The sequence below is a fragment of the Schistocerca americana genome, chromosome 8 (genome assembly GCF_021461395.2).
Source record: "Schistocerca americana isolate TAMUIC-IGC-003095 chromosome 8, iqSchAmer2.1, whole genome shotgun sequence".
Taxonomy (NCBI): domain Eukaryota; kingdom Metazoa; phylum Arthropoda; class Insecta; order Orthoptera; family Acrididae; genus Schistocerca; species Schistocerca americana.
The window spans coordinates 208,991,971-209,018,232 of record NC_060126.1 but is presented as its reverse complement, the minus strand read 5'-3'; the positions used below and the strand labels follow the sequence as shown (position 1 = coordinate 209,018,232).

Here is a 26,262-nt window from a genome sequence, read left to right as displayed (position 1 = left end):
CTTCTATAAGCTTATTACTGAGTCTGAACTGACTGGCTCTAGTCACCCTATTGGGTCACTGCTTTCTATTACATATACTATTCTTGCTCTTCTATTATGCAGTAAGACAAATTATGCTGGCATACTAACTGTCATTGTACTTTATTTGTCTCCAACTCAACTAATGTCAACACTTCCATTGAGCCTAGAGATTTCCTACTTTGTCTCATTATGTCTTAATACCTGACTAAAATGTATGCTTTTTCCAAGGTGATACCTCCAGCCTCTATTAAGTCTTCAACACAGAAAAGCATATTGGCAGACAGTGGATAGCCCATTGCAACTGATATTATCAAACTGCTATAGAATGTTTTTCATTGAAAATCTCAGCAATGGCTGTTTTTGAACATGGTCTCTTTAAAGTAGTAGTGAAACAGGTTGACCATGAGATCACAATCCCAATTCATTATTCAAGCATTAAGTCAAAGAGAATGAACAGGTCAAGATTTCTTTTTATTTTTTACATGAAAATGAAAGGGAGTGCTCCTCAACATACAAATTTAACAGACTCTGAAGATGATGAGTCTTTCAGACACTTTAGAACATATAAAAATCATTGTACCTCATAAATTACAACAATGCAGTCAATATCTACCAAACAAATAGCCATCATGGAGTAAACACTGTTTTCTGTTTTTAAATTAATTCTACAGAGTAACACATGTTATGAAGTAGCACAGTAAAGCAATGGCTTCCTGAGCTCCTTTCATATCTAGTAATTTTTAAACTCTGAAAACTGCATTTTTTTTAGTTCCACCTCTCTTCAGTAAAATGCAATACTTGCAAATGCGTGTGCTATAATTAGTTACTTCGTGGTCTCTGATTTTGGTGTTAAGTTTATCACTAATCTCATTTCTGCTACTACACATCATTTACATCTTTTTTTTTCTCTCAGTCCATATTCTGTACTCATTACATGTTCATTCCATTCAAATATCTACGTGTAATAATGCACAGCAATATGAAATGGAACAAGCATGTAAGGATTGTAGTAAGGTAGGTGAATGCTCTACTTCAGTTTATTAGGAGAATTTTAGGGAAGTGTGGTCCATCTCTTAAGGAGACCGGACATAGAACACTAGTGTGACCCATTCTTGAGTACTGCTAAAGAGTTTTGGATCCCACAAGGTTGGATTAAAGGATGAACTGAAGCAATTCGGAGATGGGCTACTAGATTTTTCACCGTTAGGTCTGATCAACACACGAGTATTTTAAGGAGATGCTTCATGAACTCAGGTGGGAATCCCTGGAGGGAAGACGACTGCATTCCTGTGTACCACGACTATTTGATTACCATCACCCTTTAGATCGGGAACCACCTGTACCTTCTACTTGTGACGTCAGCATGTAACTCTTCTTCACATTCATTGAGAATTACAATGTCATCACTGAAATCCTTTCACTCAAACTTAAACCTCACTCTTTCATTTGCATCATTTCTTCTTCAATGTATAGATTGAATAGTAGAAGTAAAAGACTCATCCCTGTCTTCCACGCTTTCCGGTCCGAGCACATTGTTCTTGGGCTTCAATTTTTATTGATCCCTCTTGGTTCTTGCACATATTGTACAGTATATTACCAATCTTTCACTATAGCTAACACTTATTTTCCTGAGAATTTCTAGCATCTTGCACCATTTTAAATTGTCGAAAGCTTTTTATAGGTGGACGGATCCTATGACAGTGTCTTAATTTTCTTCAGCCTTGCTTCCGTTACCAAGTAAGAGCTGACTTTTGTAACTTTGCCTTTCCTAAAGCCAAATGATCATCATCTAACTGCTCTTAGATTTTCTTCTCCACATTCTTCCATACATTATTCCCAACAGCAACATGAATGCATGAGACATTAAAATGACTATGCCCTTGCTGTTTTCAAGACTGTGTGGATGCTATTTTTCCAAAGTCTGATTATGTTTCTAATCTCATAGATTACTCATACCCCCTCCCGCAATTTTAGAAATTCTGAAGGAATGTTATCTGTCCCTTCTGCCACAATCATAAATCATCCAGAGCTCTGTTAAACTTTGACTATAATAGTGGATCCCCCGTATCGACTCCCATTTCACCTTCTCTCTCATTGGGCAAATCCTCCCCTCATAAGGAACTTCAATGTACACTCTCCACCTATCCACTTTCTCCTCCGCATTTAACAGTGGAATTCCCATTGCACTCTTGATGTTGATGCTCTTGCTTTTAATTCCACCGTAGGATGTTTTAGTTTTTCTGTACGCTGAATCAGTCCTTTCGATGACCATTTCTTTTCAAATTTATTCACACTTTTTTGGAGTCCCTCCACCTTGGCTTCTCTGCACTTCCTCTTTATTTCAACCTTAAGTGACTTATATTGCTGTACTCCTGTCTTTCCTGAATATTTTTGTACTTTCTTCTTTCTAGGGATGTCTGCCCCTCTTCCACTGAACTCTCTACTGCAGTATACATTATCGCAGTACCTATGGCCTCACTGATCTTCAAATGTATTTCAACATTCCACAGTACTTGTGTCTCACTTCTTTCCACATTGATTCTTCCACACAATTCTCTTAAACTTCAGTTTACTCTTCATCATTACTAAATTGCAATCTCACTGTGTATCTGCTCCCAGGGATGCCTTACGATCCAGTATCCTATTTAGGAACCTCTGGCTGCTCATAATGTGAGCCACCAGGAATCTTCCCATGTCTCCAGGTCTCTTGCAAGAATCACTCTATCAGTCCTCCTCTTGTGATTTTTCAGCAATATATTCACTATTACTAACTTAAATTTACTGCACAATTCAATTAAGTCTTTTTCCTCTATCATTACCGCTACCAAGCCCATGTTCTCCTGTAGCCCTGTCTTCCATTTCTTCCCCCACAATTGCATTCCTGTGTACCATGACTATTAGATTGCCATCTCCCCCTAGATAATGAACCACCTGTCCAATATCCTGTCATCATCTGCTTCTGACATCAACACATATACCTGAATTATTGTTGTTGGCATTGGATTTGCTGTAGATTCTGGTGAGAACAACCCTATCACTGAACTGTTCACAGCAGCTCCCTGCCTTCCATCTACATCTACTTATATAATCCTTAAAGCACCATAAGGTAATGGTGTAGAGTACTTCATACCATCAAAAGTAATTTTCTTTCCTGTCCCATTCGCAAATGGAGGGAAGAACAACTGTCTATATGCCTCTGTATGAGCCCTAATTTCTCTCATCTATCTTCGTCGTGCTTAGACGAAATGAAGGTTGGCACCAGTAGAATCGTACTGCTGTCTACTTTGAACGTCGGTTCTCAAAGATTTTCTCAACAGTGTTCTGCAAAAAGAACATCATCTTTCCTCCAGGGATTTCCACTTGAGTTCATGAACGATCTCCATAATACTCGTTTGTTGATCAAACCTATCAGTGAAAAATCTATAACCTGCCTCCGAATTGCTAATTTTGGAACAAGCTTTCATTCACTACACCAACTAGAAATTTTGTCTAAATCATGTTGTATCTTCCTGCAATCACTCAATGACACCACCTTCCCATAAAACACTGCATCAGCAAACAGCTGCAGACTGCTGCTCACCCTTTCAGTCCTATTAGTTATGTATATTACAGAATGAGAGCAGTTCTATCACACTTCCCTGGCACATTCCTGATCATACCCTTCTCTCTGATGAACAGTCAGTTGACGACAACACACTGGGGTCTGTTACTTAGGGTCTTTGAGTCACTCGCACATTTAGGAACCTATTTTGTATGCTCATGCCTTTGTTAACAGACTTCAGTGGGATACCATGTCGAACACTTTCCAGAAACCAAGGAATATGGCATCTGCCTCTTGTCCTTCATCCATGGTTCACAAAATATCATGTGAGAAAAGGGCAAGCTGAATTTCGCACGAGCGATGCTCTCTAAAAACGAGCTGATTTGTGGACAGAAGTTTTTCCATCACAAGGAAATTTACTATATTTGAACTGAGAGTATGTTCGAGAACTCTGCTGTAATCCAACATTAAGGTATTAATATGTAGTTCTGTGGGTGTGTTCTTTTACCATTCAACTATATAGGACTTATCTAAGCTTTTTTTACAGTTGCTTGGGACTTTGCACCGGGAAGAAATTCATGACAGATGAAAGCTAAATAAGGGGCCAATTCAATAGAGTACTCTCCGTAAAATTGAATTGGGATGCCATACAGACCTCGAGACTTGTTTGTTTTCAACTCTTTCAGTTAAATGTAATTTGCCTGCATGTATGGCGCAACACTCCTCTCATATACAGGGTGATTCAAAAAGATTACCACAACTTTAGGAATTTAAAACTCTGCAACGACAAAAGGCAGAGCTAAGCACTATCTGTCGGCGAATTAAGGGAGCTATAAAGTTTCATTTAGTTGTACATTTGTTCGCTTGAGGCGCTGTTGACTAGGCGTCAGCGTCAGTTGATGCTAAGATGGCGACCGCTCAACAGAAAGCTTTTTGTGTTATTGAGTACGGCAGAAGTGAATCGACGACAGTTGTTCAGCGTGCATTTCGAACGAAGTATGGTGTTAAACCTCCTGATAGGTGGTGTATTAAACGTTGGTATAAACAGTTTACAGAGAATGGGTGTTTGTGCAAAGGGAAAAGTTCTGGACGGCCGAGAACGAGAGATGAAAATGTAGCACGCATCCAGAAAGCATTTGTTCGCAGCCCAGGAAAATCGACTCGCAGAGCTAGCAGAGAGCTGCAAATTCCACAATCAACTGTATGGAGAGTCCTACGAAAAAGGTTAGTACCTGAACGTCAACTACCCGAGGCGATGGATCGGCCACCAGGCAGCCCGTGACAGAGCACTTCATCACTGGCCTCCAAGAAGCCCTGATCTTACCCCCTGCGATTTTTTCTTATGGGGGTATGTTAAGGATATGATGTTTCGGCCACCTCTCCCAGCCACCATTGATGATTTGAAACGAGAAATAACAGCAGCTATCCAAACTGTTACGCCTGATATGCTACAGAGAGTGTGGAACGAGTTGAAGTATCGGGTTGATATTGCTCGTGTGTCTGGAGGGGGCCATATTGAACATCGCTGAACTTGTTTTTGAGTGAAAAAAACCTTTTTAAATACTCTTTGTAATGATGTACAACAGAAGGTTATATTATGTTTCTTTTATTAAATACACATTTTTAAAGTTGTGGTATTCTTTTTGAATCACCCTGTATTTTATTTATCTATCCCTTCAGCTGCCATGTCAGTCTTCTGAGATACTTCAAGGATATGATTATTAAATGCATTGGCTACCTTGCAATCATTTATTATTTAGATGATTTATTGAAAAACAAAATTGTCAGGCTCCTTAAAGGATTCCCTGGTTTCTCTCTTAACTATTTTGGTGCCAATTCAGACTTAATTTTATTACTTGAATTTAAACTGCACAGTGTGTGGTATTTTTTTTTTTTTTTTTTTTGTTTTTTTTAAATATGATATCAGTTTTACTTATCTTTTTGTCCCACATAATTTTTACATAGTAAAATAAGTAATTTATTTTATTAGAGAGAGAGGGGGGAGGGGGAGGGGGGGAGAGGGAGGGAGGGAGAGAGAGAGAGAGAGAGAGAGAGAGAGAGAGAGAGAGAGAGAGAGAGAGAGAGAGAGAAGGGGGGGAGGGGGGAGAGGGAGTATTTCATTACTCGACAAAGCAATAACTGTTCTTCAATCATTAAACCACACTTCATTTTACTCAGTGAGAAGCATATCCACAATATACATAAGGAGTAAGGTAGATTATGAAACATCACTGTATTAAAGGAAAAATATATATTTCAAAGAAAGGATCATATTTACAAGTGAATAAAAATTTCTAGTGTAATGTGTGATCTCTATTAACATCACATTAAACTATATAGACATAACAACATGGACAGTACAAGTAGATTGTTTCTCTTTTTCTTTGCATATATTGTATAAACAATGCTGCAATATTCGTTGATTAGAACACAAACGTTCACCAAAAATGCTTTTCAAGCATGGTCAATACAATAAGGCAATGTCAATGCAAATGATAATCCTCATGCCTCCACTTCCGCACACAACAAAGTATTGGTAATTACTGTATAAATGCATCCTATAGTTCACTTTTATTCAGAATAAAAATAATTTTAGATAGCATTCCAATATTTCATTGTATAACATTTTAAATATTAGCATTTCAGGGAAAAATAAACTCCATGGTAACATAAACCATCTTACCACATACCAGACCCATTCATGTGCGCATAAACACACTATTTCTAGTTAGAATAAAGTATTCTATAGCTTTTCTAAAGTTCTGTAAATTGTTTTAAGGCATTAATGATGATCGTTAAAAATTGAGATATTTACAAATCAAGCTTTCAGTAAATCTTTTTGCCTAATACATTACAATTTTAAATCTCAATGATATGTATTAAAGAAAAAGTGATGAACTACTGCACGTGCATTTCACAGAAAAGTGACCTGATTCTGTTTAATAATGCTTGTAAATATTTCAAAGACTGAGTTGGGAGAGCTTCCCTTCCAAATATTAAATGAATAAAAAAAATTAATCATTTTTTACTTAAGGAAACTGCAGATGTTATTGGAAAGTCATTCATGTACTTGTTACCAGGAGGCATAATGATATACAGTTGTCTGATGACTAAGACAAATTACAATACAAACACTGTATTTTATAACAGTGTTACCAGCGAACAACACAATGTGTGTAGCTGACAACCCTCTTTGATGATTCACTGAGTTCCTACACTTCATCTGCCAACAGAACGCTGAAGAGGACTTACTTTTCCGCAAGTATTTTCTAAGAATTAAACAAAAGCTAAAAATGAGAGGATACTCAAAATATACAATGTTTAGTGTCAGCAGCAACCACACAAACTTTTAATAAACTTAAAGCACTCAGAAAAAGAAGAAAAATGATAAGGTTAAAACCTTGTGATACTAAAAAAATGAACTCAAAAATAAAGCAGTCACTTCTCTGAAGTAAAGCAGGTACAATCTGAGTAATTTTAGTGTATTTAACACTTCTGATAAACTGGCAGGAACTTACACAACAATTAATTACAAGCTGTATAGGCTTATTCAAGTACTTAATAAAATACATTTATAAAAGACAGCTGTTAACTTTTAACAGGCTGTAATTATATACATTTTTACAGGTCACTTATATTTTATAAAGCTTTAAATATTCACATTATTAACAGGTAAAACTTTCCGGTTTCACAGTTCTATTATTTAGAATAACATAGTTAAAATGTTCAACTTTGTTTTGAATAATTTGTTGTATAAATTTAACTTCATATAAACGTGGAAATATTAGCACCTACATGTATTGTCTACTAGTGAAACAGATGTGTGACCCCTCTTTGTTTCTCTGTACCCAGGAAGTCACATAAAGAAGATCTGCTACATTGTTCTTCACACAGGATGTGACCGTTCCACAAAAGAGGAACTATGCATTTACAAGAAATTCCATTTTTTTCCTTTTGTGGTGAAGTGAGTACTCTCAACAATGTACCACATGTCTTGTATCATACATTTACAATATATCAGGCATGAAAAGCTTCCATTTTCTGTTCCATTATTTCACCACAAAAACATAATAAATGCAGCTGCCTTCTTTATTTCCTAAGAAACACAACACCTGTTCCCCTCAATTTGCAAGCAAAATTTGACATTTTTCTTGAGTTCTTGCATGTGGGTGAACTGGCTTAAATAAAAGTACCATTAATTTTTACACATACATACAATGAGTTTTACAGACAATGCTTAATAAACAAGAAATACCTACCCATCATTCAAAAAAATATTCACTGCGGAGCTTAAGAGAAAACAATACAGAAAACATTACTTAGTAGTCTAGATAATGTACTATCTTCACAGACTTCCTGAAGTTATCAAGAGGTATTAGCTCTTTCTGATCAGTTTTCCTTTTATATCTTCATAATATTTCCACCCCTTCTATTAACACTTTTGCTCCTGTGAAGGGAGTAACAGTATATACAATGGTAAGCAGGTACATTTCAGCTACCTTAATATCACCGGGATGATGTGTGCTAAGTACATTCTGGTACAGAAATAAATTGGGCTTACATAAAACACATAAAATAAAACTGTAATCCTAACACTGTGTATTTTATGTGTGATTGTTTTCACACTTCCTTTACTCATAGTGCATCAACCATCAATGACATCTGCACTGATTCAGCTTGGTTATTTTCGTTAACATTCCACAGCTTACCCTCCAATCAAATAGGATGACAAAATCTATGCAACCAATTTATAATATGCTCCTGACAGCACCATCACAGAAACTTATTTTTGAATACTAATCAGCTTAAAATTCATAGAGTGCTTTACAAAGAATTTACAAAAGGAAATTAAAATGTGCATACACTGCTAAGTTGCCTCAGCCACCTCATCTGTGTGCCAGGAACAAAGGAAAAATACATCTTTCTCAAAAATATTCACAATTTGACAATACAGCTATATCATAGTTTAGGAAATACATAACAAAGTAACACTAAGTTGTTCAATTTTGTTAAGTAGAGTCAGATTGGCCTTCAGTGGTTCCCTGAGACAGTGAAAAACTTTTAAGCTATTTGTAACATTTATTCAGTAAAACACATATTATTAATGTCCCTGCATAAATTTCCATGCAGTAAGTACTGCTCCATCTTCCCATTCTGTATTCTTTGTAATGCCCGCATTTTGCACCAGAAAGTATAATATAATGTTAATCCTGCACTTATACATGTTGACATGGAACACAAAGAAACGGTTAAGCAATGGAATGAGAGCAAGAAACACACAAACTTAACTTCTCTTTTTTAACGAGTACAGCAGTCAAATCCTAATAAACAAATTCTGTTTAGCGTTCAACGTAACTGTCTACAATGAAACAGAATATTCATTAATACCTTTCAGGTTATTATTGCTTAATTACAAGGCTGAGATTCATAGTTTTGTGACACTTCAGAGATGTATAAAGATATAAGAAACCTATCTCAGTCAAACTATTTAACACATTACTTGGTGGAAAATTTTGTACACGCCTATTGCCTCGTTGAATACTAACATGTACTTTTATCAGATATTTTACCAAACTGCCATATATAATGATCTACCTGTGTGACAGCTGTTCCACTGTAAAACTCTCCAGTATAAACTTGCAGAAATTTCTATTTAAAATGTGGTAAGTGAAACAAGAATTAGATTCATGACACTACTGTCACTTTTGCATCTTGTAAAAATCCACCTCAGCTTCATGTAATGGATGAAAATCTGGACAGGACATTATATATTTAGTAAAAATGTAGCTATCAGCAGTACATTAAGGGCTCAGCTTCCCACTAATGAACACAAAAGCAACATTTTAGCGAGTAAACAGACAAGAAAGGTGGACCTGTTTTTGTCATTTTGAATGTAGCAACTACCACACCCAATTTTGTGTGTGCCAAATGGTTTACCAAAGACTGAAACTGTGCATTAAAAGTTGTTCTATCAGTTAAGGGCAAGACAGAAAGTGACACAGCAACTGAATTGCGAGATTTGTGTTGCAATATACAAACATTAAGCAAATTTTTGTTTCCACAACTCATCTGCTACGACATACCATTCAGTAACGATTAATGTTATCCTCCTTCTTGTTTATTAATTCTTGCTTCAGATTCATCATTCCCAATAAAACTTACAATCTCTCAGTTCTGAGGCAATTAGCCTGTCCATGGTATTATTACTGTTTCCAATAGTTCAGATGTTCCATCACATTTATACACATTAACATTTGTTCATAGTGTTTTGATACAGTATTAGCAGACTAATTTGCAAACAGTCGTCAGGTCCTCTTATGCTAACATCCAAATTTATACCTTTCCGTTAACTTGTGGTGGTGATGGTGGTGGTGGTGGTAATGTTGGTGACAGTGGTATGGAAGGCAAATGCTGACTTCTTCACAATGAGTTTCTTTACAAGAAACAGTACTTATGGTTTAACAGTTACACTATCTAGGAACTTGATTTCAAAACATATTAAATAGTCTGTAACTTTGGGGCCCCTAACTACAAAAGTTCCAGTTACGGAAAGTTTATTATTTGTATCCTTGATTTCAATATTTCAAAAATCATTTTATCAACATCCTACATCTAGGAAAGCATCCATAGGAGGCATATGCTCAACAAGATAGAGAATTAAAGTTCTCAACACTTGACCTCATTGTAATGGAATAAATGTTATAACAATTACAGTTTTTTAAGTTTACACTATACGTTAAAGATAAATAACTTGTACCACTTCTTGAAAATGCGATACTGTGTATAAAACAGCTACTTCATACATACCAAATACAACAACTTTAGATTGATATTCAGTAAAAAATGAATAACAGAAAAAACAGTAAAGTGTTGCTGGGGGGAGGGGGGGGGGGGGTTTTCTTTGAGTCATAGAAATTGACATTTGAAAAAATCTGAGTGTTTTGTAAATCTGACACAACTCCCGTTTTCAGATCAATAACAAACATGTGAAAGGGTGCTAAATACAAGTAGTTGGAATGACTACACAACAAGGCAATGATAAGAGTGCTGTACAGATATTCAAAAATCAACTGCATGATTACAATACAGTACCAAAGTTCAAGTTTCCATCACACAGCATACCTTTCTTTCCTTATTCATAGAACACAGCAGAAAATGGAAACTTGTACAACAGAACTGCAAACAAGTCTTTTATATTAACAGGAAAACTAAGTAGGAGTTCACAAATACTGTACTCAACAAATTGTATAAAAACAGTACATAAGCATTGATCCAAGTGTAGGAGACCAATGAAACAGTAGGCACCTTACTGTCATGGAAACTGCCTTTACATATTGACTGACTACTCATAACATGAGCACTAAACTTCACTTACTTCTCTCATTAACAACAACATAATTTACAGTCTCATATCATAATTTACTCATGAAAATACAGTGACTCACTATTAAGCCCAACATTTTAACATTTGTTTGTGATAAAAAAACTTTTTTGTCCTGTGAAAATTTCATTTCCTTTACAGGATGTCATGATACAAGTACTCATAAAACTACAAATAATAATAAAATATATAATTGTGAAAGACGATTGTTAAACAGATCATTACATATAAATTTCTCAGTTGCCAGAACTAAGTTGAGCTGACTCAATCTTGACCAGAAACATGACTACTGTGAGAAAATCTTGAAAGTGAAGATTTAAAGTGCACTGTTTTTACACTAAATCTTGTCAAAAGTCATTAAAAAGGAAGGCATCACAGATGTCAGTTTTATTCGCTACACGCTGTAAAAGTGACACTACTGTTAGATGCAAGCTTTAAGTATGCAGAAGATACAAGAAGTTACACAGGTTATTCATTTGATGAAGGATGTGCTGATTCTGATCTGCACCACAATGTGTGACATTATGGTAGCAAATAATGAGCAATGTACCACATGCTACATACAATTAATGTGAGACAATGACTCCAGACATGCCGCACTACTAGTGTCTCTCATAAAAATAGAAAATTGAACTTTGTACACAATCTTTCAATGCAAATGGCTGGCTCTGGCACAGGGAACCATAGGATTTCTCTAAGTAGCAAGCAAATTCACAGAAAAAAATGTCCACATTAAACACTTCAATGGTTTGAACCAACAGTAACAGCAGTAATTTCATTTCCACCACTGCACTGTGCATGAGCAACTGACACTGTTGTGTTACTACCGTTCAAGAATTCTTCTCTTATTCTAAGAGCCTGGCTCATTTTGGCATCAGGTGCAGCAATAGCCTCTCCCAATGAAACATTGTCCCTTAAGCCAATGAAACTCTCCCTCAGGCAGCCGGGACCAGGAGGAGAATCCGCTGAAGAGAAATCGGGTACCTTCGAAGTTGGGGATGTTGGAGCATCTAGCAGTGGCCGGAATTCCTCTGTCGCAGCTGCTGTTCCTTGTAAATATGAACTTTCACTTTCTTCCGAACTGTCTGATGTTGTGACACAGGATGCAGGAGCTGGAGGATGTACAATAGTAACCTGCAAAGTACTGCCACTTTGGTGTATCAAAGGGGTGGGTCCTGTTGCAGCAGTATTAGCCAACAGTAAGTCAGCCTCATCGGCAATCTCCACATCATCATCATCTTCAGTTACTGGCACAGCAGCAATAGTTCTTGCAAGGCTTTCACGAGATGCATAAGGAGGTGGAGGACCTTCTCGTGGAGGTGATGCTACCACTTCACTATAGGGAGGTGGATCCACAGGTCGCCCTACAAACTGAATACCATTGTTAATATTGTATGTTACTAAGAGAGATCCTGGACCAGGTGATGAGACATCAGCTGTAGAATAAGGAGACCGATTCAAGAAGACATCCAAGTCATACAGGGGGACATGATGATGTGGATGTCCCACACCACGGAGAGGAGGAGGTGGGAAACCACCTCCTAGCCTGGACCCCGCGGGGCACCGGGAAAGGAGCGATCGCTTCATATGCACGCGACAGATGGCTATCACCAGGATACTCACGATGAACATGAAAGCTGTTGCACAACCTGTAAACAATCAAAATAAAAGATAAATATCAACAAAATAATCAATGTCTGAAAATATAACTGGATATTTAAACAAATTTACTCACTATTCAGAAGAAGGAAAAAACAAACATAAAGGATATGGAAATGCACAAACTTTCAGAGCCAGTGGTTCCTTCTCCTGGCAGAAATGTTGAAGGAAAAGGGATGAAGGAAAAAGACTGGTGAAGTTTAGGGAATAGGGACTGTTAGAGAAAACTCCCTCACAACACCCAGTCAGGGGAGGCTTACCAGACAGGATGAGAGGGAGAGTCTGATATTGTTGACTAGACTTGGATATGAATTTAAAGGTGGAAGATATGATAATAAGCAAGATAGAATACTGAAATATCATGATCCAAGACTCAATAAAAATGGAAACCTACGTACATTATAAATGATAAGACAGGTAATGGGTGTGGGGGTGGGGAAAAAAGAGAAGCTCAAAAAATAGAAGATATAGAACAATAAAAGGGGAGCAGGAAAAAAATAAAACTACAACCACAAAAATTAATGTAAATTTAGTTCAGAGGGGTGGCGAGAATGAGTCATATGCAGTAAAGCCAATTCCTTTCTGTGGATTTCTGAGAAATTGAAATCAGAAGAGATAGTTGAGATGGTACATGTGGTGAAACAGGCACCAAGATCACAAATGTCATTTTGTAGTGCATGCTCTCAATAGGACACTGTGTGTTTCCCATTCATCCTAACTGATAACTACGTGGTAATTATACCAATATAGAAGGCCTAACAGTGTTAACATAACAACTGCTATACAATGAGTTGTTTCACAGGTGGCTCTCCCTTGATAGTATATGTTTTGCCAGTTACAGGGCTGGTACATGAGATGGCAGGAGGTTGCATCAGACAAGTCTTACAATGTGGACAGTAATAGGGATAGGAGCCATCGGGTAGAGAAATGTGTGCTGGAGGAACATAGGGTCTGACCAGAATACTGCAGCCGGAGATTGAAAAGGAAAAAGGCAGTGGGGGAACAAAAGCTATTCCAGGTGGAGTGTGCAAACATGTGACCTCATTTCAGGGCATGATTTTGGGGAGTCAGAGCCTTGTTGAAGTAGCTGATTAATATTCAAGAGCAGGATAGTATTGAGTGACAATAGGTGTACCCCTAAGTTTTTTTTTTTTTTTTTTTTTTTTTTTTTTTTGAGGGATCAGCAGTACTAGGATTGGATGTGGTGGCCCATGAAGTCTGCTTTTGAATATGCTGGTGGGATAATTACGTCCAGTGAAGGATGAGGTGAGGATGGTGATGTATTGCTCTGAAGTCTGCACCTGAACAAACATGTTTGTCTCAAATGCAAAGGCTCTAAGGGAGAGAACATCTGACATGGAAAGGACCACAACTGACAAAATGTAAGTACTGTTGTTTGTTTGTAGAGTTAATGTGAAGAGAAGTGGTAGTTGACCTTCGTCAGAATGAGGTTTACATCAAGGAAAGTAGCATGGGCTTTGGAATAGGATGGTCTCTGTGGTCACAGAATTTATTTTCAGTAACTATTCCTTTTCTTCAATACCCTTTTATTATTCTGCATCCTCTACTTTCTGACCTGTCTAGTTTTCCTCATCCCAACCCCAAACCCCACCCTCCTTACCTATCTAACATGCATAATAGACTCAGCTTTCTGCTATTACTGATTCATGCATAATGTTTTTTCAGTAATCTCTGTCTGGCTTATTACCCTGTCTTCCACTTTTAAGCTTTCTGGTTTTCAAATCTCATCCCTTGCAGGCACTAACAGTCAGTCTTTACTTCTCATCCTACCTAATAACCTAATAAGTCTCCCTTGACCCAGTGTTCTGGGTGACTCTTCCATAACTCTCCCCATTTCCTAAACCTTGCCAGTTTTTTCCCTTCATCCCTCTTTCTTTCCCTTTATCCCTTCTGCCAGAAGGAGGAGGCATTTCCACATCGTTTAAATGTGTTTTCTCCTGCTGCCGCTTGGTGAATAGATTTTTTTTATCTATCCAGTTACATTATATTTTTAAAACAAAAGGTAAGTAACATTTTATTTGGACTGGAAAATTTTCTTTAAAAATTAATATTTAAAATCAGTTTCTATTTAACCTAGCTGTACAGTAAATATCGGGAGAATATTAAGACAACACTTCACCAAGACAACACTTCAACACTTCATCAATGTGTGTCGTCGTCCCCCCCCCCCCCCCCCCCCCCCACACACACACACACACACACACACACACACACAAAGGAAAGTCCGTGTACAAAGTTTACAACTGATCTATTTTTCAGTAACTATGACATGTGCATTTTTCTGTATATACTAAACTGGTCACTTCAGTATGAAATTCTGTCATTTATATACTCCAAGGAAATTAAAAATGCCCCTGAACAGGATGTATAAGCATACAAGGAAAAAACTCTCAGATTTCCTTCGATTTACTTGTTAAAAATATACTTCTCACTGCATTAAAATACACTTTTTACTGGGTTAAAATACACTTTTAACTGGGTGAAAATACACTTTTCACTGGGTGAAAATACACTTTTCACTGGGTGAAAATACACTTTTCACTGGGTGAAAATACACTTTTCACTGGGTGAAAATACACCGTTCCCCTAATGAACGTACATATTTTCCATGTTAAGTGACACTACACTTTCCCTGGCAGCTGTAAGACTTTGCAATCCCTTGAATGGTGAAGGTTTGTACACAGACATGGGACTTCATGGCAGTTTAGGAAATTAAACCAAGCAAAAAACAATGTGTTTTAAACAGATCTTTGATGCATGGCAACATTTACACTGCATATTTCTGTATTACGAAACTATAAACACAAATTCCACCAAATACAGCACGATAGCTTCTGAAGCACAGAGTTTGAGATCACAATGGCTTCTGTCACTCAATGATAGCTCATTTGTGTGCTCTTGCTCAGCAGATATTCAGAGCATAGGATACATGATGTAGTCAGGCAATAGCAACATCACTGTTAAGTAGAGCGAACACACAAAATGGAAAAGTTGATGGTTTAGATTAATATACATACAGTATAGCTACAAGAAAAACTAGGCTGTCACATATAATATTGGTCATAAAAAAAATTTCTGCTGCTTCCCCTCCCCTTCCCTGAGGGTTTGCTTCAGTTGCAGCAGCTAAATATTTCTGACAAGCACAATTATAAATTTCACTGTTTAGCATCTAACATTTCATAGGTTACCTGGCTGAATACATGTTCCCTTGAGCATTTCAACTCTTCCATAAAACAGTCTGTCATGTGGAAAATAGCTCAAGAACTCACTTCACACATTTTTGGAAGGATAATTATACTTTTTATCATCACTATTGTATAATTTGTGATCAATGAAACAACTAAAATTGGAAAAATTAACTCTGAAGCTTAGTCTTTTTCTTTTAGCATGTGCTACCTGTTAAGATATAGCAAACCCAAATGGGTCAGTGAAATTTTAAATAATGGCATAAATGGCTGGTCTCCTGGGCCCAAAATTATTCTAAGTGGCTGGTCCTCAGTGTTAACTTTTGAATGAGAGTCTAATGCTATGTGATTTACAAAATTCATCACACATTCTTACACATAATTCATCTTGCAAAAAAGAAAATTTACTTACAAAGGAAAGCTTCTCAAACCACCATTCGCAAGATCTTCCCATGACCTGTTAGAAATGTAAACACTTGTGACAGCACGCACATCGATTCGAGGCCCACAATCTTGGGGGGCCTCCATCAAAAGCAGTTTTTTGTTATGAAGTATTGGATAGTCTTTGACACTCTTTGGTGTTGGCAGACGCTTGTGTGCGCACTGTGTTTTGTTGTTGCAAATGGCTCATTTTCTTTGCAACTAAAGTTGTATTTCAATGTTATTCTCTTGTTTATATTTTATTGGTGCAGCATTTTTCAGCAGTACTGGGCTAAAGTAAAATTCTTTGTTAGAGTACCAGTCAAAATTACAAAAAATTAAATGAAAACTAAAACAATGTAAAATTCCCAGAATTCTAAAAAATTCCCAGGTTCTTACATGATTTCTCCAGGATGAAAAAATTCTCAGTTTTTCCCAGGTTTCCCAGTTGTCTTGGGGCATATACACCCTGTTGAAGTGTTGTGCTATTCCCATCTGCCAATAAACAATCCTTTTTTTTTTTAATTACAAGCTTCCAAGTGCACTCCAAAAATCCCATGCAGCAGGTACACAGCATATATTGGACTGGCCCGAATATAAGCTGCATCTAATTAAACATTGCACCAGCAAACCTTCATTTTCAAGAGGGGAAAGGGAGAGAGTAATATCAGAGGAAAGCAGTAGAGAAAAATTTCTCACATTACCTATTTACAAAAACTGTTCAATATATTGTCGCTCTTTAATCATATTCCTTTATGATCTGATGTAGATAAATCATACCAGCCTTCCAGTCCAGTCTACCCTGACATTACTGTTAACTACTAGTATTGTTACATCACTATCAGTATTTTCATCATTTTTATCCCAAAACAGGTTGTCCTTCCTATCAACCAGGGCACAGGACACACAGCACTTCATGAACCGTTTAATTACAGAATCTGGTGATATTGTGCACCGTGAAAACACTGTCGTAAATAAGGCTTAATTTTGGCAGATGGATGAGTGCCTCACACTCTTCTAAAAGGCGGCCGAACCTGCTCCGCAAGGGGCCTCCCGGCCAATGATGCCAAATGCTCATTTCCATCTTTTCTGAAAGTCAAGGAATAGTTTTTTTGGAGACAGTTTTTAAATGGCTTACATGCAATGGCATCAAGGGCCTTCAGTTATGAAGTCTCACCTCCAAGTATATGCAGCTCCTTTATTATTTATGTCAAGTGCGTGGTGACCTTTACACACATCCAACACAAGCTTAGCTCTCTTACTGAGAAGTACACCAGACCAAAATTAATTCTGTTGTCTTTTTCTTGGCAACAAATCACAAATGCTTAGAGGAAATTTTCTTTGGAGAAAGTTCTATGCTTCAGCAAGTGCTAATATCACAGTCAGTCTTTGTTGTTTTGAGTTCTTCTTAATGACTTACTTTCTATCACTTTACAGTTCACTTATTGGTGAAGATTAAATTTTACACCTTAATTAAAGGAAAACTCTGCCTATCCTACTGTGCAGAGTAACAGAACTGTGGGCCCGACAATACTCAATACACAAATGTAACATCAATTAAAGATGATAACCATTCACTTGACTATTGTATTTTCAGTGAACAAGCTGAGAGCATATGAGGACACTCAGAACATAGTTTCTATCCAAGTGTTTCCGAGTCGAAACTACAAATGATGTTCGAAGTCACAGACATATGAATTATTCAACAATCTTTCTGCGTTCTGTATTGACCACAAGCTATCCACCACTGGAAATCTCTTGTTTTTTATATTTACAGGACAGTTAGGTACTATTATTTTCTGCGATTTCACTGAAAATAAATTATGCTTAATAACATGCATATCGATAAAGAGGCCGAATCACAACAACAATGATTAATTTTCAAACACTAGCAATACTACTGCTCCAGTCTGAACTAAGAAGCAAGCTCTACAGATGAAGTTTCTATGATGTGCAAAATATCAACATTTCCAAGGTAGCACAAATAAGCTGTACCTAATATTTTGCAGGCGAATATTTACAGAAAAAGTGTGACTTATATTTAGGAACGTATGGTACTATAAACATAACAATTTACTACTCACCAATGACTGTGTATATAGTAGTTTGGAGGAAACCCATGTCATTGAATCTCATTTCATCATACATTGATGGATCATGGTCCATAACTGAAAAAGAATGAATAAAAAAAACTTTGCAACAAATATAATCAAACAGATACAATGCATGAGATATGAAATGCAATGAATTCACATATTTACAATAAACGTCCCTGAATTAAAAAAGTCTTTCATTATATGTGAGTAAAATAAAGAAGGAAAATAAGAGCTTTGAATTACATCCATAAAGAAAAAAAAAAGTACAATAACGGCATGGATGACTAACTCTGAGAATAGGTTTTGTTCTTTACAACTAAACTTTGTTTTCTGTCCCCTTTAATATCGCTGATAATAGTGGCAGCAGAGGTGTGGAGGAGGGTTTGACACTGACATTCTGGATGATCTGTAAATGAGATTCTGGCACTACATAACTCATGAAGCTGCAGTAACACACATGTAGTAGCGAGTGCAATAATTAACTGAAATTTAAAGCATGGCTGCTACACTGAATAATTATAATAAAAGAAACACCTAGCATAGAGTTTCCAGATAATAATTTTATTGCCAAGTGCAAATGTGTAACAGCAGTCACTAACAGTTATTCTCATGAAATCACAACAAAGCTGACTGGTCACTGGCATTCCTTCAAGTTTTCATTTGATTTTTTAGTGTGCGAGACTCTAGGTGATTTGGTTAAAAATATAAATGGTTTCTTTCGAGTTGCATTTATGGTAATGACAACCATAGCTCACTTATTAGAAAAGAATTCACAGTCTTGATGGAAAGATTTAGATCTGTCTCATCAACTGAGATGCTATTTAAAGGGACCAAACTTGCACATTGTTAAAGTTGTCATTAATTTCGTGCATAAGTTGTAAAGAGCAAAATCAAATGTTGTCCTGAATTGCTTGTAAACAAGTAATCTTGCATTGAGATGAAGGAATTGTATTCTGTTTTGTGTTAGCTAATAAGTATATAGTAATACTGCTCTTCCAAGACAATTGTGCAGTTTGCAGAACAGGTTGGCAAGCTGAGTCCAAACTCCCAACATACAGTAAACTACAGCTGCCAACCAGTGTATATCATATGAGAGATGTCCTCTTCAACAATCACCAAGCCATAATGCTTAGATGACGGGAAAATGGCCTTGTTAATAATGTGTTAGACTAATGTTGCTTTAACCTTGTAATAATGAAACAGTGTACCTATTTCACATTTCCATGTGGAAAAAGTATGTAAATGCTATTTTCTAGGTCATTAAAAAGAGTTCTTCGTATGACATAAAGAAGAAAATAAGTATAAGGAGAGCAATGACATAAGCATTCAATGATCTGGTAAGTAAAATGTTGTCAAGCAATCTGAGTAAAAACCCTAAATGGTTTAGGTCTTATGTAAAATCAGTAAGCAATTTGAAATCCTCTGTTCATTCACTCAGAGACCATACTGGCACTAAAACGGAAGATAACAGAGAGAAGGCCAAGACATTGAATTTGGTCTTCCAAAAAGATTTCACCACAGAAGATAATAACACAGTCCTCCTTTCAACCATCGCACAAATGTCAAAATGGCAGATACTGAGATAACCGATCACGGAATAGAAAGGCAACTACAAGTGATTAGTAGTGGAAAGGCATCAGGACCAGATGAGATAAGTCAACAATGACCATGTGAAAGAACTTGGTCCCCTTGTAGCAGCAATTTATTGTAGATCCTGCAGCAATGAAGGGTACCTAATGACTGGAGAAAAGCACAGGTCATTCCCATTTTCAAGAAGGGCCATAGGACAAATGCACACAACTATGGACCTGTATGTTGACGTCAGTCTGTTGTTAAATCAGGGAACATTTTTCGTGCTCAAGAATTATAACTTTTGGAGAACTAAAATCTCCTCCATAAAAGTCAATATAGATTCCACAAACAAAGATCTTGCAAAACTCAACTTGGTCTGTTCCTCCAGGAGGTCCATAGCATTGTAGACAACGTCCCGTACGGCTGGTTAATGCTTTCATGACTTCCTTACGGACAAAACTCGACAAGTCACTCTTAGGAGTGACAGACGTAAAGGAAATTTTCGGAGTACATTAAAGAAGTGCAATAGGACCATCACTGTTTACAATGTATATCAATGATCTAGTAGAAAGCAACAGATGCTCGCAGATGATGTGGTTGTTTATAACAAAGGAGCAATAGCTGAAGACAGAATCAATTTACAGAATGACCTGCAGAGGACTGATGATTGGTTCAGGCTCTGGTACTTTACCCATAACGTAAATAAATGTAACATATTGAGCATACACAGGAAAAGAATGCCACTACTGTACAATGACCCTATTGATAGTAAACTGCTGGAAACAGTATCTACCACAAAATATTTAGGAGTAATTATCCACAGTAAAGCAAATAGTACAAAAAGCAGATGCCAGACAGATTCATAGGCAGAATCTTAAGGAAATGTAACTCATTCTCAAACGAAGTGGTATACTGGGTGCTTTTTCAACAGATCCTTGAGTATTGTTCATTTCATCTAGCTGGGATGGTTATCAGGCACGACTGAAAGGAGGGTGGGGGCAGGGGAGAGAGAGGGTAGAGGAGAGGGGTAGAGGGGAGGGAGGGAGGGAGGGAGGGAGGGAGGGGGAGAGAGAGAGAGAGAGAGAGAGAGAGAGAGAGAGAGAGAGAGAGAGAGAGGGGGTCCAAGATCCAACAAACAGTGGCACGTTTCATCGCAGAATAATTTATTTAGTGGGAGAGCGTCACAGAGATGCTTAACAAACTGCATTGGCAGATGTTACAAGAGAGGCATTGTCATCACAGAGACTTACTACAGCAATTTAAAGAAAGCACTTTCCAGGAAGAGTTGGACAAAATTTTACTTCCTCTCTCATACATCTCACGTGGTGACCACGAAGTGAAAATTTGAGAAATTAAGAGTCTTATATGGTGGCTTGGCATCAATCATTCTTCCCACACACTGTTCATGAGTGGAAGGGTTACAGTTAGTGGTACCAGAAGTACCATCCGCCACATACCATTAAGTGACTCGCAGTGTCTGATGTAGTTGTAGATGAGTTAGAGTTGTTATCAAATATTTCCGAAGAGTGTAAATAAAATCTCAATGTGCATAGAATACAAATCTTAAAATCAATTCCAAAACAAAGGGAATGCTGTTACTTGATGCATCTGTACAGTTAATTATTAAATTAATAAGAAGGAAAGATTATCATTAAAAATATAAGTGAGTGCTCATAGCAGTTCTACAAATCACTGCAACGAAAAAGACTGTGTCCGTGACAAAATCAAAGTTTTTAAATAAACACACAAAAAATGAAAACAAACTGAAGCTATAGTTTGTCTGACGAGTAATTACCTATGGCAGTTATGTGAACTAAGCTTTTAAGCAGCAAAGAGAGGGAGAAAGTTACATGTTATGTATGACAGATATAGTCCACACATGGAATGTATCAGAATTACTATCTTTTGCAGGCTCACTACTTGTTACATAATTTAAAACTTCGGATATTGGCCACGTTGAAGAATATCGGACCTACAAGGAAAGCAGCCATTTATGCCTTTATTTAAAGCTTTACTGGAGCATATGTAATTGATGCAACTTCAAGAGAAATACATACTAAAAACAAACCAAGCTTCAAGATTTATTTTTCATATTTACTTTAGTTCTTTGATAAATTACAAATTTTAAAATAATGATGACAGAAAGCATAATTATCCTTCTGAAGAAGTAGTACAATATGAGTTATTGGGCAATTTCTTCTCTCAAGCAACCAAAACTTCTTGCTCACTCCACAAACACGATGTATTTGTAGCAGAATTACAGCAAACTGTGAAACCTAATGGATACATGTGCGAAATTATATCAATGCAATCATACTGCCTCAGCCATTCATGGCAGCAGCTGTTCGTTTTCTAATGTTTCTTTCAAAATAATTCCAGAAATTGACGACAGAAGGCAGCACCAGTGAAGGGACAGCAGCAAAATGTCCAAATACGAGGTGCGACAATAAAGTAATGAGACTGATGTGAAAAAAAATGTTGCTTACCGTTTTAGTCAAGTTTAGTGTTGTCTCCTTCAAAGTAGTTCCCTTCTGATAGCACACACTTTTTCCAGCACTTCTGCCATTGATGGTAACATTACTGGAACTCATCTTCTGTAATATCCTCCAAGACCCTCCTCATAGCGTTTTGGACATCTTGTGTTGTTTGAAAATGGTGTCCCTTGTGCGCCGATTTGACTCTTGGAAATAGAAAAAAGTCACACGGAGCGATATCTGGTGAATAGGGTGGCTGTAGTAGTACTGAAATTTGTTTTGAGGTTAAAAATTGTTGTACTGACAGAGCAGTATGGGATGGAGCATTATCGTGATGCAGAATCCAATTATCAGCAATTTTGGCACAGACACGAAGAACTCTTTTACAAAGTCTTTCTAAAATTTCTTTGTAGTAATACTGGTTAACTGTTTGTCCAGGAGACACCCAACAATTCCCTTGGAATCAAAGAAGTCCACAAGCATGCATTTCACTTTTGACTTTGACATGTGAGCTTTTTTTGGTCTGGATGTTCCCTTTGAGCACCATAGCGAACTTTGGCGTTTTGTCTCTGGATCATACTGAAAAAACCAACTTTCATCACCAGTGATAACACAGCTCAACAATTCTGGATTGATATCCGTTTGCTCAAACATATCGGCTGCCACATTTTTCCGCGTTTCTCGGTGTTGTTGTGTGAGATTTTTGGGGATCATCTTTGCATAAATCTTTCTCATGCCAAGATCTTCAGTTATTATCAGAGGAACCGTTTCTCTATTGATGTTCATTTCTTCTGCAATCATTTTTATGGATAATCTTCGATCAGATCGTACGATTTCACGCATCCTGGCCAAACTGACATCCGTCCGTGAGGTTGATGGTCGTCCACTGCGGTCTTCATCTTCAACATTTGTTCTGCCTTCATCAAACATTTTATGCCAACGAAAAACTTGAGCTCTTGGCATAACCTCCTCTCCAAAAGCCTTCTGAAGCTTACCGTAAGTTGTCATCATGTTTTCACCCAATTTAACGCAAAAAGAAATGGCATATCATTGCGCAATATTATGCGGTTCCATTTCTGTGATGTGAAACTCAAACACGTGACAACTTATTACAGCACAACTCACGACGAGCAGTTGCATCGATGTGCCGCTTGGACTAGATGCAGCTTATAGGCCAAGGTCAAAGATATTGTGCCTATGCAAGCCTGTAGGGTTGCCACATCTTGCAAAGAAAATCAGTCTCCTTATTTTATTGTCGCACCTCGGAATGTTCTCACATGCAATGAGTCCAGTTTCCGATGACAGATAGCTGACACATGTTTTCTTTCCCACGCACAGTTGATGTCAGACTCAAGTTGACAGAAACATTTTGCTACTCACATGCCTTCTTTGCCAAGAGTAGTTCATGCTGGCTCTATATTTCTGTATTCCTCCAATTCCAGTGGCCCACAAATTCTCACTTTTTTTAATTTTTTACAGAAACAAAAGTAGCCATCCTTCATAGCTTTAGATGCACTGAACATCAATATCGAGGTTAAAATTCTCTCCTAGCTCAGGGTTACAAGTAAATAAGGTGTTTACATCTCACAGTCACTTATGGAAGAGCTAGGCATTTGAAAGATTTCCTCTGTCATTAATTGAGTAAGGTGGGTATTCCCAGTACAATTAGGCAATATTGCTTTACACTATGACTCATGTGCGCAATATCCAGACACGTGATCATTGTAGAATGTAGAAACTAGACGTGATTCTTATGTAATTTGTCACAGCTGCATGCTCTTTTGCTGTGTTAGTTCATTTGTTACTGAAACGAGTGTCATGTCAGTTGGCATTAACGTGTGTGAAGTGAACTGTTGAATCTGAAGAATTGTGTTATTGTGGGTGTGTATGTGTCCACAAAAAAAGAACCTGTACGTGCAATAATGAACCTGGTAACTTTTGTAACATTTGTGCAGATGTTACTTGTGGTTCAAGAAGGTGGCGACAGACTAAAGCAGTAAAACAAGCATATGCCTTGTATTTCAGTTGTCAAGTTGGAGTTGGGTTGGATTGTTTGAGGGAAGAGACCGAACTGCAGGGTCATCGGTCTCATTGGATTAGGGATTAGGTAAGGACGGGGAAAGAAGTTGCCCATGCCCTTTCAAAGGAACCATCCCCGCATTCACCTGGAGTGATTTAGGGAAATCACGGAAAACCTAAATCACGACAGCCGGACACGGGATTGAACTGTCGTCCTCCCGAATGTGAGACCAGTGTGCTAACCACTGCACCACCTCGCTAGGTGTTGAGTTGGAGACTCAAGATAAACAGTGGGTTCCATACATGTGTTGCACCTTGTGTTTGTCTACAATGAATGCTCGGATGCATGGTAGAAGTGTCAGCACGGTGTGCATGCTGTTTGGCATAAATCCATAAATCAGGCATCGAATTGCTATTTTTATAAGGTACCTCCCTTGAAGAAAGGAGTCAATACCAAGAGGAAGAGGAATATTCAATACCCTGACATCTGTCATTCACTCTGTGGTTCATGGTGAAGGACTGCCAGTTACTGCTTTCTCACTGTGCTGGACTGACACATACAGCAATCATTCATCAGTGACACTGACCCTACATTTACACCAGCATCGTCATCTGGAAAACAACACAATATTTGCAGAGTGGAATCAGCGATCTGATTGCAGATTTAGATCTTCCAAAGTGTAAAGCAGAACTCTGGGCCTCATGACTTCAGCAGCGGAATCTCCTCGCTGACACAGTACAAGTGTCTGTGTTTCAAAATGTGAGAAAAACTAGAGTGTCACTTCAGTACTGAAGGTGGCATTATATCCTGCAGTGACATTTACGGTTTGTTGGAAGACCTGAAGATTACATACAAACTAGACACACTGAGAATCTTTATCAATGGTTCAAAAACGTGCTCGGAGGCAGTACTGTTTTACAACAGCAATGGAAGTGCATCCATTCCTCTCATTAAACTGCCTTAGCTTGAGAAAGTTTTACCACACTGAAACCCATTGTAAACTGTGTTAGTTACAATAAGCATGAATGGCTGGCATGTGGAAATGTATGTCACTGTGATGCTCTTGGGTTGGCAAGTGGGTTACACAAAGTAGTGTTGCTACCTGTGAATGAGGCAGTCGCGCAAGAGAAAAACAAAACACATAGAGGGAATGGTTTCCACGAACAGCTCTGGTGCCTGGGTCAAAAAATATTGCCGAAGGACCTCTAGTGAATCCAAACAAAATTGTTCTCTCATTGTTGTACATTTATCTGAAGCTCATGATTGCATCTGTTAAGGTGGTGCACAGGAATGAAGCAGCATTTCAGTATCTGTGTAAAAAATTTCTATGAATGAACATACAGATGATCACAAAGGGGATGTTCCTTGATCCACAGATACGCCAGCTTTTGGGGGGCATACACTTTGAATCCATTATAACCACAGATAAGCAGCATAGCACTGTTTTCATACCATCACAACACTGTTAGTAGGAAATAGGAGAGCAAAAAGTTACAGAAACCTTATGGACGAAATCATTCATGCTTATAAGGCCACTGATTGCAACATAACCTTGAAGGTGCACTTCCTTTACTCACACCTCAGCGTGTTCTCAGAGAAATGTAGTCATTCGTTATGAGCACAGTAACTGGTTCCACCAGAATACTACTTTCCAGGAGCAGCGGTACACAGGATGATGAACTTCTGCTATGTTGGCTGATTTCTGTTGGATCCTACAGAGAGATGCTGGTGAATAAACTAGTACATTCAATTAATTTAGATGTTGGGGAATAAGAGACTCTTATGCAATTTGTTGTTGTTGCATACAAAACTGTAGACTGTGTGATTTGTTGGTGTTGCGCACAAAACTGCAGACTGTGTTTTGAATTCCTT

General features: G+C 37.6%; 1 protein-coding gene across 1 annotated transcript in view; it reads right to left on the bottom strand.

Moving 5' to 3' along the window:
* Positions 1–5,798: 5,798 nt before the first annotated feature.
* LOC124544842 overlaps positions 5,799–26,262 on the bottom strand; it is a 75,991-nt gene continuing 55,527 nt past the window's right edge. The window contains exons 6-7 of the mRNA XM_047123548.1: positions 18,313–18,396; positions 5,799–12,592 (exon numbers count right to left, since the gene is read on the bottom strand). Of these exons, the coding sequence (XP_046979504.1) occupies positions 11,685–12,592; positions 18,313–18,396 (992 nt within the window). The 3' untranslated portion in view covers positions 5,799–11,684. The remainder of the gene's footprint in view (positions 12,593–18,312; positions 18,397–26,262) is intronic.